Below are 17751 nucleotides of genomic sequence, written 5' to 3'. Positions count from 1 at the left end.
AAGTCCATGTGTCATATTTTGAGGAGTATTGGGTCACTCCATTCTCACATAGGATGACTTCAGACGGGCCTTGGACTTATCCAGCCCAAACCCGACCCCACCCGCCTCACAATGCCACAGCCACCGCCACCGCCGTTAGGAATAAAGAGCATCCTCATTTCCTCAGCCGCGTCGCAGCCCGCCACGTGTCCTCACACCTTCCGCTGGTGTCCCTTTCCCCCAATCCCATCGCCCTATTGGGCGTTCGCAAAGCACGTGACTCCATTCCTCTCTGCCCTGTTAATAATTGATAGATCATAGACCTCAGTCCCCTTGCTTCTCTCTCTAGCCCGCTCTCCTTCTCTGACTATGTATATCCTCTCTGCTACGTTTTCATCCACCACATTCCTCAAGCCTAGGGTTTCTTCTTCGTCTTCGTCTTCGTCGGTTTCGTCGTCGTCGTCGTCATTGTCGTCGGCGTCGTCGACGAGGCTGCGGCTGGTTCCGTTGAGATCGAGCTCGCGGCGGAGCAACTCGGCGTGTCCTTGCTCGTTTTACTCGGCCTCGAAGGTCAGAGCCATGGCGGAGATGGTCAAGGACAAGGAGGAGAAGGAGGAGTCTTTGTCGGCGGTTGAGAGCGCGCAGCGGCGGGAGACTAGGCATTCGCGCACGTTTCTCAATGTCACCAGTGAAGCAGGTGAGAGCTCTTTCGCTTTTGCCTCTGTGTGCTTATGTAGAAAGTGACTATTTGAATTCTTCAGCTTCTTGATTAGTTCAGTACAGCTCTTTCTTTTTTGTTCTTATAGTTTTTACTTCAATATTGGTGTTCACGAGTGTTTCTTGCATCTACTTAATGCGTGTTAGACGAGTGTTGATGATGAGGAATGTTGATGTAGAAAAAGTACTGTAGCTACCGGAATAGACTACGAACTTTTTCGATGATCTGGATTCTGTTTTTCTTGCTATTACCTGCTAAACATAAGGCGTCGTATGCTGAGTAGCGGATATGCTAAACAAAGGAATTTTGGTATTTCGGCTATTTAATGATGAAAGATTCATATTTCAATGGATAGCTGAATCGAGTTGTAACGACGTATTCCGCAAATTTGCAGTAAATTGTATTTATGTTGCCAGACTAGAATCGTTAGTTTTTATAATAAGTTTCACCAGAGTTCTAAATGATTGATGATAGCAGAGGATTTACAAAGTAGGTTTTGAACGGGGTGTCCTTAAAAAATGTCCTGATTTATTTCAATTCTTAAGGAATGTAGGCGAAATAGGTTAGCATGCATGATGTTTTTTTGTTTTGCTTTGTTTTTTTCATTATTAGAGCTGACATTAACGTCATGAAGCTATGATACATAATGTACATAATGTCTATCTGGAGAGAAACAAGCGGACGATGCAAATCACTTATTTCACTCACTGCCACTCAAATTTCTTATAAGTTTGAGGTAACTACCGTTCTATTTACTCATTGGTTTTAAAACCCTAGTTAGGGGCTGCTGCTCTGGGGAACTGTAAATGGTGCTAATTTATTGAGCTTGAATTCCTGGTATGGAGGAGGAAACATGCAGAGCAACCAGTGGTTTCCTTTGGTTGCTTAGGAACTAATTCCTTGTCTTCTTAGGTTATTGGTACTAATAAGATATGAAAGAACATAGGATACATGAATCATTGAAAGAAGTAAGCATGTAATGTACATATTGGTATCTATGTTTGCATATGTGAACATAGATACAAAGTATTTACATATCAACGGACAATACTTTTATCTATAAAACACTCCTAATTTTAAGGACAAACAGTTGCAGGAGGTTCCTTGAAAAAGTTCATGTTGTATATAGATGTTTTAATTAATTCCAGTAGTAGTTAACAAGTGAATCAACTTACAGTCCGCCCTGGAAATGATTTATTGGCCTAATCTAGGCTGGATAGGAGAATATTCTAAGTTAAATCGACTTTCCTTCCTCTTCCTCAATTTTTTTTTCTTAGCCTATTTTCGTATATAGTTGAATACTAATTTTCGTAAACGTTTTATTCTATTTTTCCTTTAAGAGTTCTATTGAACGGGAAACCCGTCTAGAAGATGCAGAAGGTATCTGAATGTAGAGATAAAGCCATACAGCTACCATGAAACACTTATGATTTGGTTGTTACAATGAAATGAAGTACAAAAGTTCTGGTTTCTTTGAGATGCACTCTCCTTTGTTTAGCAGCATTTGTTCAAGTTTTCTGGAATGTTAGATTTCTTAACTAGGTTGAAATGTTCATTTCCAGAGCTGCTGTCTGCAATTAGGCTGGAAACTGAAGCTGGAAGACTTCCTGCAAATATTGCTTCAGGAATGGAGGAATTATATTGGAATTACAAAAATGCTGTAAGCTTTCATTCGTACACATGATTTACTCTACATAGTTGTGTGTCTGAAGCTTTATTTTTGAATTTATCGACCAAATGTTTTGGTCAATTTGATCGAAAACAACAATTCATCCAACAGATGTACGTGGATTTCTACAACCATATTATTATTTGCTTTACAGCCATTTAATATTTTATGTAGACTTAATTTTCTGTGTGATTTTACGTTTTTGATTTTGTTCAAACTACAACAGTATTTTCTTGCAGTTGACAAAATAAGATGACATTTTGCACTTCATATTTAGAAATGAGATGTTTTTGGTTTTTATCGCAGTATACACACTAGGCTTTGTTATTTCTTGCTTATAAAATAATAGCAATGACCAAGAGTAGCCCATCAATCTCCTGTAAATCTCCAGAAATATATTAGTGAACTTCTTGTTTAATTGGATAGTCACAAATTCGATCAATTAAGTGAAGATATTTGATTTATATTTTTCTATGAGTACTCTTATTTTGTTACACTGGATGTGGTTAGATTAGTACATGTTCCTAATATACATGCATGGCTTCAAACCTATTATATGCAAAATAAATTTATGGATCTCTGTTGTACTCTTCATGTCAGAATTGGTCATGTTTTTTGTCTGCTTAGGGCGTTTAAATTATTTAATGCACTAATAACTCTATCCACTAGTCTCAGCTGTCTGTTTGTACATAGAGAGATCCTTATATAAAGGTCTTATAAAGTACTCTTTGTCTCTCTCACTCAATCAATGTGTTTGTGTGTCTGTATATTGTGTCTTCTAATCAGTCTTATATTCTGTTTCTAATCATGTATTATTTTGACGTAGATTCTCCAAAGTGGAAGTCCCAAGGCAGATGAAATTGTTCTGTCAAATATGACTGCGGCATTAGATCGTATATTCTTGGATATAGAGGTAATATTGGACCTCATGTTCGATTTTGTACAGCAGTCATTTTCAGTTGTATATGCAACACAGATATGGGAAATCAGATTGTCATTTTGATAATGTATACGAGTATGATATAGCTGCATTTTTCAGGACCCATTTGTCTTCTCACCATATCACAAAGCGCTGCGAGAGCCGTTTGACTACTACATGTTTGGACAAAATTATATTCGTCCTTTAGTTGATTTCAGGTGACTTGACAGCTTCTATCCCTTTTTACATCTTTATCAGTTGCTCTATATGCATGTAGCCTGTTTCTGAGTCCCCTTGGTAGGATCGGTTATAAGATAATTCCATTTCTCTTGTTTGCTTATAGATGTCCTAAACGTTGATAAATTTTGGTGCAGAAATTCATATGTTGGTAATATATCTATTTTCTATGACATGGAAGAGAAACTCCGACAGGTACATTGTCTGATCATTCAGTTTGATAATTGTGTTTTTTATTTTGGGATTATATTTTAACTTGTAAGAAGTTATTCTTACTAGCAAAGATACACTCAATTTAATGTCTCAAAGTTATACATTAGATATCCAGAAAGTGCAGTTCAACGCATGTATGGCAGTAAATTTAGGTTATATGTGCATATCAAAGTATTCTGGTAGCAACTGATAGAGTACAGAATGACTATAGAGATTTTTGAATAAGGTTCTGTCTGAACTGATAAACGGAAGATTCCATAAGTTTAGATTGTCTGGTTCTACCTATTAGATCTTTACTGAGGCTATTAAATGATAGCTTTTCTTTATGAATTTGGCATGAGATTTATGCTATACCACCAAAACAAGCTGATTAGTGTTTAATAGTTATTACAAGATTTAGGTATATAACTAGATTCTAGATATCGCAATTACGGTTCACCGTTAAGACCATGATGCTTCTGTGGTTTGCAAATATGCAGATGCATATAAATGAATTATTATTCTGTCAATGATGATCGACTCATGGTCTTGTGGCCAGTAATGATATCAAAACTTGAAAAATATTAATTACTGTTCCATTAAGACTAGAAGTAACTCAACTGATGTCATGCGTTTGGATTACTGTTCAGGGTCACAACATTATTTTGATATCAAATCACCAAACTGAAGCAGATCCAGCTGTCATTGCCTTGTTGCTTGAAACAACAAACCCACATCTTGCTGAAAAAATGGTGAATTGATTTGATCTTGCTTTTTTTTATATAATTTTTTATTCTATTTTTTATTTATTTATGTTTGAGTCTAGATTGAACACATTTTCTATTATGTGTACTTTTTATAATAACAGCTATTATGAGAACTTATTAATGCTTTTTAACCAAATTTTAGACTTTGTACAGACCTACATAGCAGGAGATAGAGTTGTGACAGATCCTCTTTGCAAGCCCTTCAGCATTGGAAGGTGCTTGTAAAGTTCTTAGAGATATTATACAATTAATATGAAGCTCTATTGATTTTATAGTTAACTGATGAAATCTCCATTGTCATTGCATTTCCCAGGAATCTTATATGTGTTTACTCAAAAAAGCACATGAATGATGTTCCTGAGCTTGCGGAAATGAAAAGAAAAGCAAACACAAGGAGTTTGAAGGAAATGGCTATGCTATTGAGGTACTTCTATTTGTTTTGTGTATATAGATCAAAGTTGACTAAAGAATGTCTTATATTTGGTGTTACTACAATGTCTTTGATTAGAATGCCTTGTCTTTTTCGGACAAACATCAATCTTAGCTTTTGTTTCTCTCCCTGCTACTTTTCTCCTAGCTATGTATTCCTTTTATCTGTCAACCCTAGAAAGCAGAAACAGATTCAGAACTACCAAGTTAAAGTGCATCTCATGGTTGTGAAAAGTAGCGTCATAAAATGACGACAGAGAAGCTTGCTGTTGTTATTGTTAGCATTGTGTAGTGCAGAGAAACTCAAGAAGTTCTTCCCCTCCTTTTCTCCATCATTCTAGTATACATTAGGTATCACGATTCTATCAGATGGGGATAGTATTAAGTATGAGAAGAAAACTTCTTGTTCATTTCATGCTAGACAGAAACATTTGTGTCAGCATTGAAAAACAAAATGTTGAATGGCCTAGACATCTGTAGGTTCCTCCGGTGGTGAGGTTTCTTGGGCTGCAGGTAATTGCTTTAGTTTCATTCAGTGGTAAAGGGAATGATGTACTGTTTCAATATCAGTAGACTGTGCATATGACGGTTGGATTTTGGAAGTACGGTGCAACTGCTATGCGTGTAGGTGGCAAAATGTATAATTATGGCCTACCCATCTAGCTTTGGGTTGGCAACTTCTTTAAGTTGTCAGTGATCAATGTAGAATACAAGGTCACTTGTTAGAATGCATATTAAAGTGTCCCAGATATCTGATGGTGGTTAAGAGAGTTGGAGAGCTGTATCCTCTTATCATATATGGGGTCCTGGGTAATATGTTATGTTACCAATCACTACTGTTTAAGTGAGAAAGGTAGTTTTACATCGGTTGACTGCCCTAGATGCATCCGTTTGTTTCAGTATTATGGGTTCCTGAAACACATTATGCATTTCTTGAACCTCATTTCTAAATGATTCAAATCTATCTCCCTGTGTTTTCTAAATGCAGCCTTCTAACTGGAAATGTTTGAGTGCAGGGGTGGGTCACAAATTATATGGATTGCACCAAGTGGTGGAAGGGATAGGCCAGATCCTGTGACAGACGAATGGTTCCCAGTAAGCTCTTTCAACTTTGCATGTATGAGAAGTTGGGAAATGAGTTGTTTATTATATATTCATTTTGATTAATGATAATTGTGTGTGCCTATATATGTATATATATATATATATATATTCTTTTTTCTCTTGTCATGTGACTTTTGATACAAGTTTTGATTTGGGTAAAAGTTTCTTTTTCCATATGATATTTATCTTGGAAGTATCTTTTATAGTTTTACTAGATAAGAAATTTGTATCTCTATGCTGTAATTGCAGCTGAAGCAAATCTCATGTGGAGGAGTAAAACTAATTAATTAAATCTATGGACTTCTCTGGATGAACATAATAAAATAATGCCTAAAATATTGTAGAGGCAGCATAAATAGATTGTACATATTTTGGAGCTACAATCCCATCATTATTTTCTGAGATAACTTAAGTAAATCATGGAAAACATTATGCTGAAGAAAAAGTTTAGTAAAATTTTTGAGAACTTTGTTTTATATGATCGAAGAGGGGCTATTTTTTTTTAAGTTCATGCTGGCATATGTGATACAATGTAATCATTTTCTAAACAAGAAGAACTTTTGTGATCGGTCTTCGTAATATGTTACATGATGTTTGGGAGGTGGTGGAGAGGCATGTGCTTCCAAGAAGGTACAATAATGCTTTAAAATTTAGATATAAAAATAAAATAGAATCAAAATAGATATCTAGTGCTGAAGCTTCACTTTGTTAATAGTTTTGGTTGCAGATATAATTTTGTTTGTTCATGAGATTCTTTTTATGTACTTGACACACACAAAATGTGCACATAAACGTACATGCTCTCTTCATGATTCAATTGACTTCTTACTAATATAAGTTGGTCAGGCACCTTTTGATGCTTCTGCACTGGACAATCTAAGAAGGCTTGCTGAACATTCTGCTGCTCCAGGGCATATATATCCCTTGGCATTATTGTGTCATGACATCATGCCTCCTCCACGCCAAGTATGTTTTCTCTGATCTGCTTTTCTTGTAATTCTACTTTTCCTCTTGTGACACAATGTTTTCCCAGGTGGAAAAAGAAATTGGGGAAAAGAGAATGATTGCCTTCCATGGTACTGGATTATCAGTGGCACCTGAAATCCCTTTCTCTGAAATCGCTACTTCCTGTAAAAGTCCAGAAGAGGTCGGTTCTATCCACCTTCCTGGTTGATGTGCATTGTTGCTGTTATTATGCTTTACGTACTTTACATTATGTTGAAAGGATGACTCTTTGCCAGTGATCTGACGATACGCATTTCCATTTCATTGATCAGAGGACAACTTTTTGTTTCTGTTTCTAAGTAGTCTGGCTCTTATCTGTAGCAGGCTAAGGAGGCATACACACAAGCTCTTTATAATGTTGTTACTGAACAATACAATGTGCTGAAATCTGCAATACATGGAAAACAAGGACTAAAGGCTTCTACCCCGAATGTTTCTTTGTCACAAACATGGATTTAGTTTATCTTTCAGCACTATTCATTATTACTCAGCTTTTATAATCAGGTAACTTTGTACAACCATCCTACTACCTTTTATTGCAAGCATTTGGCCTCTTTTTTAGTTGCGAGGTAATTGTATCTCCTTGAATTCCACAGACTAGATTCTTACCTTGCAACTCCTGACCAAAGTCCCAGTGGTCCTTCAACAGCACAAGTATGCACTGCGCCAAGAAGATCTAATTTTGTAAGTTCACCATCTATTAGATGGATTCTTTTTGTGGATATATTTAGGCAAGAGCTGAATTCTTAAGAAATTGGAGCTGTCTCAAAATGGTTCAGTTTTCAGGTGTATACTGTACAGATGGAGTCAGTTGTTGACAAACATTGTAAATTGAACTTTAGTTACTTTGTAGTAGAGAATTAGTTTAAAGCCAATTTCGCAGCAGTTTTTTCTCTAGCACCTCTTATATCTTAATCATCGTATTAGTATTTAGCTTCCAGTTTTGGTAATTTGATGTAGGTTAAGTCTTTACCGATTCTGTTTCCCTTCGACATTTATTGGATGTACGTGTCGGCTTCCTGATTTCTACTGCTGGTGTCTCGTTTGGGTTTCTGTTGTCTGATATCCTTAAAAACCATCTTAAAAACCATATGATTCTGTAGGTTTGGATATAGCCATTCAGACAAGAAACAAACAAAACATGTTTAGTAGGCTTTGAGCTGCTGTTATAGGAGGAAAGGAATAGGAATCTTTAGTTCAAGGGTGATATAGGTTAGCAAACTTATCCAAAGTTCTTTGATGTTCAAGTTGAAGCAATTTTTAATTTGAGGGTGTCATAGTCAGAACCGTTAATCTGTACAATTATATGACATTTTCAATGCAAGCTGTATTATTTCGTTTCCTTCTTTATATAACGGAACTACAAGGCACATGCAGCAGTTGCACATAATCTTTGCCATTTGTGAAACTCAGATGTTTAATTCGATGTTATTTTCTCCTCTCATTTGGTAGCAACTCAGTCGATGATTATGTTGATGATTATGTTGGAATCCTGTTGTAGCAACTCATCCCATTTGAAACCCTGTCAAGACTAGTTTTCCTTGGAAAGCAAGTGGTGCTATGTTTTTTTTGGGTCTGGAAGTGGTGCATAGAATTGTTAGATTTTGTTGGAATTTGCTGCCGAAGCGTTTGCTAGTAGTGGGCTAGGACAATGAATTTAGGAGCTAGAAGTTTAGGACTAGATGTTATTAGGAAAAACATGTCAGGAGGATTTGATTTGGAGGAGATAGAAATTGAAATAGATGAGGGAAAGATTTAGTTGTATTCCTTTGGTTGATGTAGAATGCTTTAGATGATTCAGTTGAACTTTTGACTGAGAACAAGAACTCGTCAAAGTATAAATTACTGTATTCCGTACAATAATTGTTGATCCAAAACATGTTTTACATGTTCAACAATTGGAGCAGTTGTCAGTGGAATTGGTGGGATTTTTATGGTCGACATACCATCACCACACATATCATATCTCCATTGAACTTGAGAGTTTAGATCATATCTCCTTTGAACTTTATAATACATGCGACTGCTTCATTATTTTCTTGCTTGAGTCAAATTTTGTCCAGTAGTATCCCTGAGTGACCAAACCATGCATGTTGCTATGTATCCATGGTTTGCTATGGGTCATTTGACTGCATTCCTCCACATCTCCAATAAACTGGCAGAAAGAGGCCACAAGATCTCCTTCTTTCTACCTATCAAAACTCAATCCAAGTTGCAGCACTATAACCTCCACCCTCATCTCATTACCTTCATTCCCCTCAATGTACCTCATGTCGATGGCCTCCCTCCGGGAACTGAAACCACAGCCGACGTTCCTCTCTCTTTGGGCTCTCTTGTTGCTACTGCCATGGACCTCACTCGACCCCAAATCGAACAGCATCTCCTTAAACTCAGGCCTGATTATGTGTTCTTCGATTTTAGTCACTGGTTGCCTGCTTTGTTGCGTCAATTAGGCAGTAACATCAAGTCAGTATGTTACTGGGTAATTAATCCTGCAAGTGTGTGGTACCTGCTAAGCTTAGGCCTGTCGAGAAAGAAAGCATTGGATGATGTAGTTGATGATCCTGCGCACCCTTCGCTGTGTTTCAGTAGTTCATTCTCAATCAAGTTAAAAGCTCACGAAGCTCGAGCTTACGAGGCCATGGCAAACATGGAATATGGCAGTGGGTTGCCATTCGTCAAACGCTGTTTGACCTCTTTGAGCGATTGTGATGCAATTTGTTTCAAAACTTGCAGAGAATTCGCAGGGCCGTTTCGTAACTATTTTGAAATGCAGATGAACAAGCCAGTCATTCTTGCAGGGCTAGTGACGCCAGATCCCCCAAGTTCACGGTTGGAAGAGAAATGGGAAAAATGGCTAGGAGGGTTCGAACCAAGAACCGTGATTTTCTGTGCTCTTGGATCTGAATACGTTCTCACAAAGCAACAACTGCAGCAACTACTATTGGGTTTTGAGCGCACTGGTTTGCCATTCTTCGCTGCCCTAAAATCCCCAACCGGAGTTGAGTCGATTGAATCAGCATTGCCAGAAGGCTTTGAAGAGCGTGTAAAAGGAAAGGGGGTTGTTTCTGGGAGTTGGGTCCAGCAGCCTATTATACTGAAGCACCCAGCTGTGGGTTGCTTTGTAACTCACTGCGGTTCGGGGTCTATAAACGAGGCATTACTGAATGAGTGCCAATTGGTGTTTCTGCCAAATATTGGAGATCATATAATTAACGCAAGATTGATGAGCGGTTATTTGAAAGTGGGAGTAGAAATTGAGAAAGGAGATGAAGATGGCTTGTTCACCAAGGAAGGTGTATGCAAAGCTGTGAAAGCAGTGATGGATGAGGACAGTCAGGTGGGGAAGGAGGTGAGGACCAACCATGCTAAGTGGAGGGAGTTCTTCTCCAATAAAGGGTTTGAGAGCTCATACATTGATGGTTTTGTGCAGAAGCTGCATGAAATGTTAGGATGACTGAAGCTGCATGCTTTCTTTTTCCAACTATGACATAGCAAGTATCTGGAAAATGTTTGATTTTTCCTTCTTAATTCTCTTCGTTTAGGTGAGAATGATATCGGTAAATTATTTTGTCAACGATGTGTGCTAGATTTTAAGACAATATGTGTAATGCTGTTTATTTTTTTGAGGTGAAGCCACTGAGTTGTTTAAGACAACAAGGAAATTACAAATTCAAGTCTAGCTAGCTAGCATTAAGCCTTCTCTTCATCTTGGCCATCATTACATAGAACATATCCTGCACATTTTCTACGAATCGGAAGCATGTATATATATCTCCATGTCTTGTTAGAAATCAATGAACCACAAGCTTCCCAGAATCCTACAATGAACGTATGAACCCAAGCGCAGCAGAAACGTGAAACCATTGAAATAACCAGAGCGAGCATCGGTGCTCATGACTCGTGAGTACGTAGTATCATCATGTAATACTGAAACTAGTAAACTAGGAAAAGAATGTGACAAGTGCTTGATGGACTTCAGGCATTGATAGGTGGATTACTTGAGGAAATGAGGACACCCATGATATGAAATGCATAGCAAGACACATTATACATGGATACGTACGTAGAATACATCTTGGAAACTAGCAGTGCATGTCTTATTGACCTCCCTAGTAGGTTTCATTATTCATGAACAAGGAGACAGTGCCTCTGTGCAACATTTTTGCACTCAATTTTTGTTGCAAAGTTGTGAAGAAGTTGATTTGGAAATGAAGAATTGGGTTAAACCCAAATTGAGTATAAAGGATTTTTCTGCACCATTCAAGACGAAGAATGTATAAAGGTTTTGACTAAATCTAGTTTGACAGGTTAGACCCTAGTGCTACGCTATGAAAGACAAAGACAATGATGTTCTAGGGTTATTTCTGTCCATTCTCTTAACTCTGTAAACCAAATGCTAATATAATTCAGTGAATTTGACAGAAGAGAAGAAAAGAAAAGAAAAGGGAGAGGGTTTAGAAAAAGAGGGGTTTAGAGAGTGAAAAGAGAAAAATGGGGAAGAAAGAAGGAGACTTGTGGGACGATTCGGCTCTCATCAATGCTTTCGACAACGCCATGACTACCTACAAGGTAAAGCTTCCTTCTTTCCCTCTCTTTAGTCCCTTTCAATTTTGAGCAGGGCAGCATCTGTTTGTGCCCATGTTACTTTTGTTATTGAGAGATTGGTTTTGTGAACCCCAATTTTGCAGAAAATGCATAGCAAGAAACCCAGTCAAGGTTCAACCATGGAAGAGACACTTGTGAGCAGTCCTGGAGAACAAGTCATTGCTGCGGCTGACGAAAGCGAGGAGGCGAAAAGGTGAGCTTCTGACTTGGAATTTTGATGACCCTTTTATGTATATGTAGTATTCTTAGACAGTTGTTCTTGTACCTTTTGTTTTGGGTATTTCTGTGGACTTGTGTTAGTGTTTTAGAGAACTTTTGTGTCTGTAGACTTGGTTTGTTGATTTAGGTATTGAGGATTGTGCTTTCTAGGTTGTGTAAGTAATCGGGAGATGGAAGATACTGATAAGATTAGTGTGATTGCAACTTCGGGGCTAACAAGCTCGATCATAGAAGCCTAGAATGTAGAGGTTTTTACGGTTCATGTTTCTATGTGTGCTCCCTGGTTCATCGGGTTAACTTTTCTCACCCAAATACCAACCTCATGCAACAATTAGGACTTGGATCCTCTAATAGAAATTTAGTTGCTAGGATTTGCTTGGATTTTCACCTAGAGCTGTCACTTCATCACAAACGATTCCAGCGGCTGGGTATCGAAAAGGTGTAGAAAAATTTAGAATCTACATAAAAAAACAGATAAGATCTCCCCTCTCCTTTTTTAACTACTCCAGACTATCCCCTTCTTCAAGAAGTTGATATGGATATAAACCTGGTACAACAAGCTCAACAGTTGCCTTAGACTATACATTTTCGATCCTTATTCGTTATAGGAAACCTCCACAATCATTTTATTGGCATCTGGAACTGCTAGTAATTTGTTAAGAAAAAAACGCAGTGGTTATTTGTGAATCTTGTTGTTCCATCAGTCTTGACTGGCTATTCTTCTTGGCTGACAATGGAACCCTGGTCACCTTTATCCTTTCCTCTGATTTGGCCCAGACAAAAATTGAAAAACTAACAATATTGGCTCCTATACTAACTGTCTAACTGAATGATCAAAATATTGACTCTGAGTGTGATGAGTTTGAAGTGACCTATTGTTAGTGAAGGAAAGTGATCTTTTGCGGATCAGCGGGACTATTTGTTAAGGAGAAGAGAGAAGAACAGAGACTGATTTGCTTCCTGTTTACGAAGTAGAGTTTTTACAATCCTTTTATTTCTAACCATTTAGTGATGGAGTAATGAGTGGCGGTCTCAGACATAAATCCAAACAGATCCGAGCAACTTGAATTATAGTTGATGATCCAATTCCCAACATGTATCTTAGGTTGAATTAATGTCGGTGGGATTCTTTCTTTCTAGATGAAGAACCTGAAGTTTTCATTGTAGCTTAGGATTCATGAAGCATAAAAAGATCAACTTCTACATAAGCCGAGCTTGACAGCTATCAAAACCTCCTTTCATCTCTACTCCCATCGTTTGAGTCCATCCATGCATTGGTACTATGATTCTTACATCTGTGTCGTCAGAAGTTTAAGACGGCTTATTTTATCTTGAAAAATCTGAACTGAGCAAAAAACTTCGCAAGCTAGGGAAAGGTTGAAGGCTTCACCATGTAGGTCTAAGCATTTAAAGTGCCACATTCAGATGAGGTTAATTGTTTCTCAAGGCTTACTTGCCTCATTTCTTTGAATTCCTGGAGTAGCTTATTTTTATTTATTTATTTATTTTTATAATTATTTATATATAATGTACTTTTACTTTTGTTGGTATTATGTCTCTAAATCTAAAGCAGTTACAGTAAGATTTTTAATAACCTTTCTCACGATCTAGGGTAGGGCTATACGAAGTGAATGTAAGAGCGCTCTTTTATTAGCTGCAGGTATAAAAGACTATAGAATGCTCAAACTCAGCTCTTTTAGCATGTCATTCAAAGACAACTGTATACTGAACATAATTATATATGGTTAATATATACGATAGGGTCCACTGGTTATGAATGGCTGAAATTGGCTAAAAATTATCTCTGAAAAGGCTTGCAAACCTCAAAGTGTCAAATAATAGTCATTAAAGGTTATGATGTTGAAATTGCTTGAAAACTTTGAATATATAACATGCTAATTTTGCTACCTCTTCTTGTGCTTTTAGAATACAAGGGGATATAGACGACCTGACAAAGGATATGCAGAAGACTACTAAAGAAATGGTAGAGACCAGTAATCTTTCAGATTTACCCGACCCAAATTCACAAGATTATAAGCACATGCAAAACAACTATTCATATTCACAAGGTGGAGAAGATTATACAAAGTTACTCAACGAATATTATGAAATTGAGGAGAAAAGACAGAAGATTCTAGAGCAACTTCATCAATTTGGGGGTGGGAATTACCAGTACTCTGGCGAAGGTTCAGGGTCTGGTGTACAGTGGGGTACTGTTTCTAGTTATGAACAAAATGTAGTCCCTGCTAGCCAACCTTCTAATCCTGCTGTTGTGGGTTCATGTTGCCCGTACATGTGTCCGTGCTTGACGACTTCATGCACTGCATGTCCTGCTTGTTCATCGGATTGGACATGTGCTGGTATAACTTGTACGGAAGGTTGTTTGGCAACAAGTAATGGGAAACCGTTATCTCTTGAAGATGGAAAAATTGTCAAGACAGCAATGGGGACTGCAGAAAGAGCACTATCATCCATGAAAATAAAAGTTACTGGTGATTCTAGTATAACTGAAGGTAAGAATTTCTACTGAACTAGGTATATTATACAGCATATGTTCTTTGGTTGATCAGCACAACTTGATCCATGTTCTTTGTTAAATCTGTTTTCACTTCCCTTGTATAGCTTAACCATGTTGCTAATGTTTTTACTTTCTGCTGTTAATAGTTTAATACACACATAACTATATATTAAAGGCTTTTCACTTATTGATCATGATCTAAAATCAATGACATATACATTGTGATTGCTCTCATCTTATCCAGACATCTTGTTTCTTGTCATGTTCTGGTCCTTTACTTTCCATGCCTGAACATTGTTTGTGCTGGTGATATAAATCTTGCTTTTCTCCCCTACCAACCCCCCCAACCCCCCCCAAAAAAAAACAAAACCAAGAGAAAAAAGGAGGAGAAAGATGTAGCGGAAATGGCTGAAACTACTAGCTCAGAGACAGATATCAGTGCGGTACTGAATGCATGGTATTCCGCAGGTTTTTACACTGGCAAGTATGTAATCATTACCTTACTAAATGCTTTTGTTCAAATGACTTGTTTCTTCATGCGATTAGCTGTATTATAATTGCATTATATTCCTTTCTTAACTACACCGGTTATCAATCTCTCATATGCGGAGTTGTACTGGAAGATGTCTTTTTTGCATTACCTTCTCTCATTATGTGTAATTTGCATTGCATATCAATTAAACTTCTATATGCTTGAAATATATCTAGACCTGCAAATAAATATTCAATCTTCTTTGTATTTACGAGAAGGTTTTGCACTGGTCGTATAGAGCCAGGAGTGTGATTGGCAATTGAGCTCTCAGACACATTTGATTATGCATTGAAGTGTATGTGGCGCTTGGGCTATTAAATACTTTCATGAAAGATGTGCATACGAGTGGATTGATTAAACTTGCTGATTGCCAGGCTTGGTTCCTTTACACATCTTTTACAGTACTCTGCCGTAAATTTATTGATTTCACGTCACTACACAACAAGAACGCCATGCATCTTTAGATTATTTTCGTTTTCGTTTCTTTGTATGTGCCCCTCTCAAACAATATGGTCTTGGCTTATCCTGATATAGGTATCTTGTGGAGCAGTCCGTTGCAAAGAAGCGACAAAGTTGAACTTTCTCTCGTAACATTAAGCTGCAGCATGCAATATTTTTACTTGTGAGTTATGACACAGACCTGCGGTTAAATCAAATATCTGTCTACTAATAGCTTGTTACTAGTTGTAATTGGTAAATGTAGCGTCATTTTGACCCACAGCTGTATCAAATCCACTCTTCTTGTTCCTTGTGTTACTCTCCCTCATTTTTGGTCCCAATTTCTAGAATTGTTATACTTAAAATTAATTGATATTGGGCTTACGAACAGAATTACCACGTAGGTAAAATCATCAACGCGTATCAAATTTAGACTGCAGCTGCCGGCGGTGGTCTTTTGAGTTAAGCGTTTGGTTTACAAAATGTAAGCATCATAAAAGCTCTTTCCTGTTTCCGGCATAGCAAAATGAAAGGAAATGATAAAACTGTCACTAATTGTTTCACCGTGATAAAAAAAAGTCCATCATCAGCAATTATTCCTAAACTGTCCCCAAACTTAAAACAAAATTACGTACATTGTCATCCTCTCTCTCTCTCTCNNNNCTNNCTCTCTCTCTCTCTCTCTCTCTCTCTCTCTCTCTCAAATATCAAATCCATTTCAGATCACCACCTCTTTCTCTCTCTCAAACCCCGCCTGACCCGCCACCACCACTTCTCTTACATCCCGTCGTCGCTGGTACAGCTTTATCACCAAACCACCACTCGTCGCTCTCCATCGACAGTGTTTATCATAATAAAAAAAACGACATGGTTCCATTGTTCATTTCTTCTCTTGCTCAAGAATCCTTGCTCAAACCTAAAAACGACATCGTCCTGTTGTTCATTTCTTCTCTCGCTCAAATTGTTGTATGGGTTTCAGTATCTGCAATATACACGAGTGGCGATAAAAAAAAATTTAATTTTTTTGTTATGACCCCTAGTTCCACAAGGCAAGATGCTTAAATGACATTTTCCATATCACAATTTTTGGGAAGTCATGGTAGCTGATGGGTGGAGAGCAATGCATTTGGCTAATGACGTGACTGAACAAGCATAACTGTTTGAGAGGCCTTGTTCGAGACTGAACACAACCGGAACTGGATGCAATAATAAGATATATCCGAGCTTAGAGAAAGCAGTAACAAGATACACACACATGCATCATTCTCTAGTACCTATACACAAATGAATCCTACAAAAACATAGCCGAATTAGTAACATTTAGAAATTTGATTAGCACAATGTTGATTTTAAGTTTACCAAATTTTGAATGAGCGAATATAAGACTTGAAAAGTGATGAAGGGAATTAATGTGCTTACAATCCTATCCAGCGGTGCAATTGATCAAGAGGGTATTGCCACCATAACAGGTTCCAGAAGACAAGATTTCAGCGTGGAAGGTAGTGTCTTCTTCTACTTGGATGCTGAGTATGAATTTGGACCAATGAACTTCAGTCTGGTCACTGACGCTGCCATCCTCGTCGTCCTCCACATCGATGGTCCAAGCAAGAGCAAATTTCAGAAAATCTCTCCTGACTTGCATCAGGGATGCGTAACAGATAGGCCGTTCAGTATCCAAGGAGGAAAGGATGCATGATGCCATTGTGTTGATGTCATAATTTGGTTTAACAACGAAACTTGACTTTTCAACCCATTCCATGTAGGAAGAGTTGAAATGTCAAAGAGCCACGTATGACTCTAACCTTTTAACACACCCAAACCATTATTCGAGAATTAAAGATGATCCTCACACGTAAATAATAGTGAGATGCCTAAACTAGCATTCAAAGTCTTTCTTGGACTATTACCAAGTGTCTTGGCATGTCACCAAGTGATTACCTCACCTTCTAGCTAGCATGGTAAGATCGGAGCATATTGTGACTGAATCATTAGAGAAGTATAGTCTAAATGGGTTTAGAGCCTCAACCTCCAAGGTCGATACTTCGACCTCCAAGACCAAGAGTTCGACCTTCAAGGTTTAAAGAGCCTCAACCTTCAAACTCTCTCTTGGATGTCCAAGAGTCGCATAGAGACATGTCCGCTAATGGTATATCATTCACCCACTTCCCCACATATCACCACTCTGACAAAACCATGCATAAAGAGGACCACGAGGTTGCCAACACATGTCGCATCACTCTGACGACCCCATGCTCAGAATGAGATGAAGATTACGGATTTGCCAAAAGAGTGAGGGGAGCCATGCTGAAAGGTTTTGGCATGACAAAAGGGTAAGGTGGTGTGATCGATGCATCAAGGACAAAGCCCATGCTTTCTCTTTCCACGTCAGCAACCTCCACCCCTATATATACCAAGCC

General features: G+C 37.9%; 3 protein-coding genes across 3 annotated transcripts; all 3 read left to right on the top strand.

Annotated features, from left to right (window-relative positions):
- The first annotated feature begins 280 nt into the window (after positions 1-280).
- Positions 281-7904, top strand: LOC101296105 (glycerol-3-phosphate acyltransferase, chloroplastic-like). The gene is made up of 13 exons (XM_004300153.1): positions 281-676; positions 2260-2357; positions 3193-3279; positions 3406-3503; positions 3660-3717; positions 4365-4466; positions 4635-4696; positions 4795-4905; positions 5927-6005; positions 6861-6980; positions 7048-7161; positions 7344-7523; positions 7616-7904. The coding sequence occupies exons 1-12, from the start codon at positions 349-351 to the stop codon at positions 7476-7478; spliced, it is 1392 nt and encodes a 463-aa protein (XP_004300201.1). The 5' UTR covers positions 281-348; the 3' UTR covers positions 7479-7523; positions 7616-7904.
- Positions 7821-10848, top strand: LOC101292713 (UDP-glycosyltransferase 79B3-like). Its single transcript, XM_004301608.1, has 2 exons — positions 7821-7845; positions 9086-10848. Exons 1-2 carry the CDS (start codon positions 7821-7823, stop codon positions 10474-10476), a joined length of 1416 nt encoding a protein of 471 aa, XP_004301656.1. The 3' UTR covers positions 10477-10848.
- A 605-nt stretch (positions 10849-11453) lies between these two features.
- Positions 11454-14526, top strand: LOC101295816. Its single transcript, XM_004300152.1, has 3 exons — positions 11454-11591; positions 11711-11820; positions 13773-14526. The coding sequence occupies exons 1-3, from the start codon at positions 11514-11516 to the stop codon at positions 14374-14376; spliced, it is 792 nt and encodes a 263-aa protein (XP_004300200.1). The 5' UTR covers positions 11454-11513; the 3' UTR covers positions 14377-14526.
- The last annotated feature ends 3225 nt before the right edge of the window (positions 14527-17751 follow it).

This window comes from Fragaria vesca, linkage group LG5, assembly GCF_000184155.1.
Source record: "Fragaria vesca subsp. vesca linkage group LG5, FraVesHawaii_1.0, whole genome shotgun sequence".
In the NCBI taxonomy this organism is placed as follows: Eukaryota; Viridiplantae; Streptophyta; class Magnoliopsida; order Rosales; family Rosaceae; genus Fragaria; species Fragaria vesca.
The sequence above is the reverse complement of the archived record's forward strand: the minus strand, read 5'-3'. Positions and strand labels throughout refer to the sequence as shown.

Excerpts from the sequence above, each read along its gene's own strand:
- LOC101292713 (XM_004301608.1), top strand. The coding sequence starts at position 7,821 with ATGGAGTCAGTTGTTGACAAACATT. Across the intron at positions 7,846-9,085 it reads GTCAGTTGTTGACAAACATT|TATCCCTGAGTGACCAAACC; the intron begins GTAAATTGAACT and ends TTTGTCCAGTAG.
- LOC101295816 (XM_004300152.1), top strand. The coding sequence starts at position 11,514 with ATGGGGAAGAAAGAAGGAGACTTGTGGGACGATTCGGCTCTCATCAAT. Across the intron at positions 11,592-11,710 it reads ACGCCATGACTACCTACAAG|AAAATGCATAGCAAGAAACC; the intron begins GTAAAGCTTCCT and ends CCAATTTTGCAG. Across the intron at positions 11,821-13,772 it reads GAAAGCGAGGAGGCGAAAAG|AATACAAGGGGATATAGACG; the intron begins GTGAGCTTCTGA and ends TTGTGCTTTTAG.
- LOC101296105 (XM_004300153.1), top strand. The coding sequence starts at position 349 with ATGTATATCCTCTCTGCTACGTTTTCATCCACCACATTCCTCAAGCCT. Across the intron at positions 3,504-3,659 it reads CGTCCTTTAGTTGATTTCAG|AAATTCATATGTTGGTAATA; the intron begins GTGACTTGACAG and ends ATTTTGGTGCAG. Across the intron at positions 6,981-7,047 it reads TCATGCCTCCTCCACGCCAA|GTGGAAAAAGAAATTGGGGA; the intron begins GTATGTTTTCTC and ends ATGTTTTCCCAG.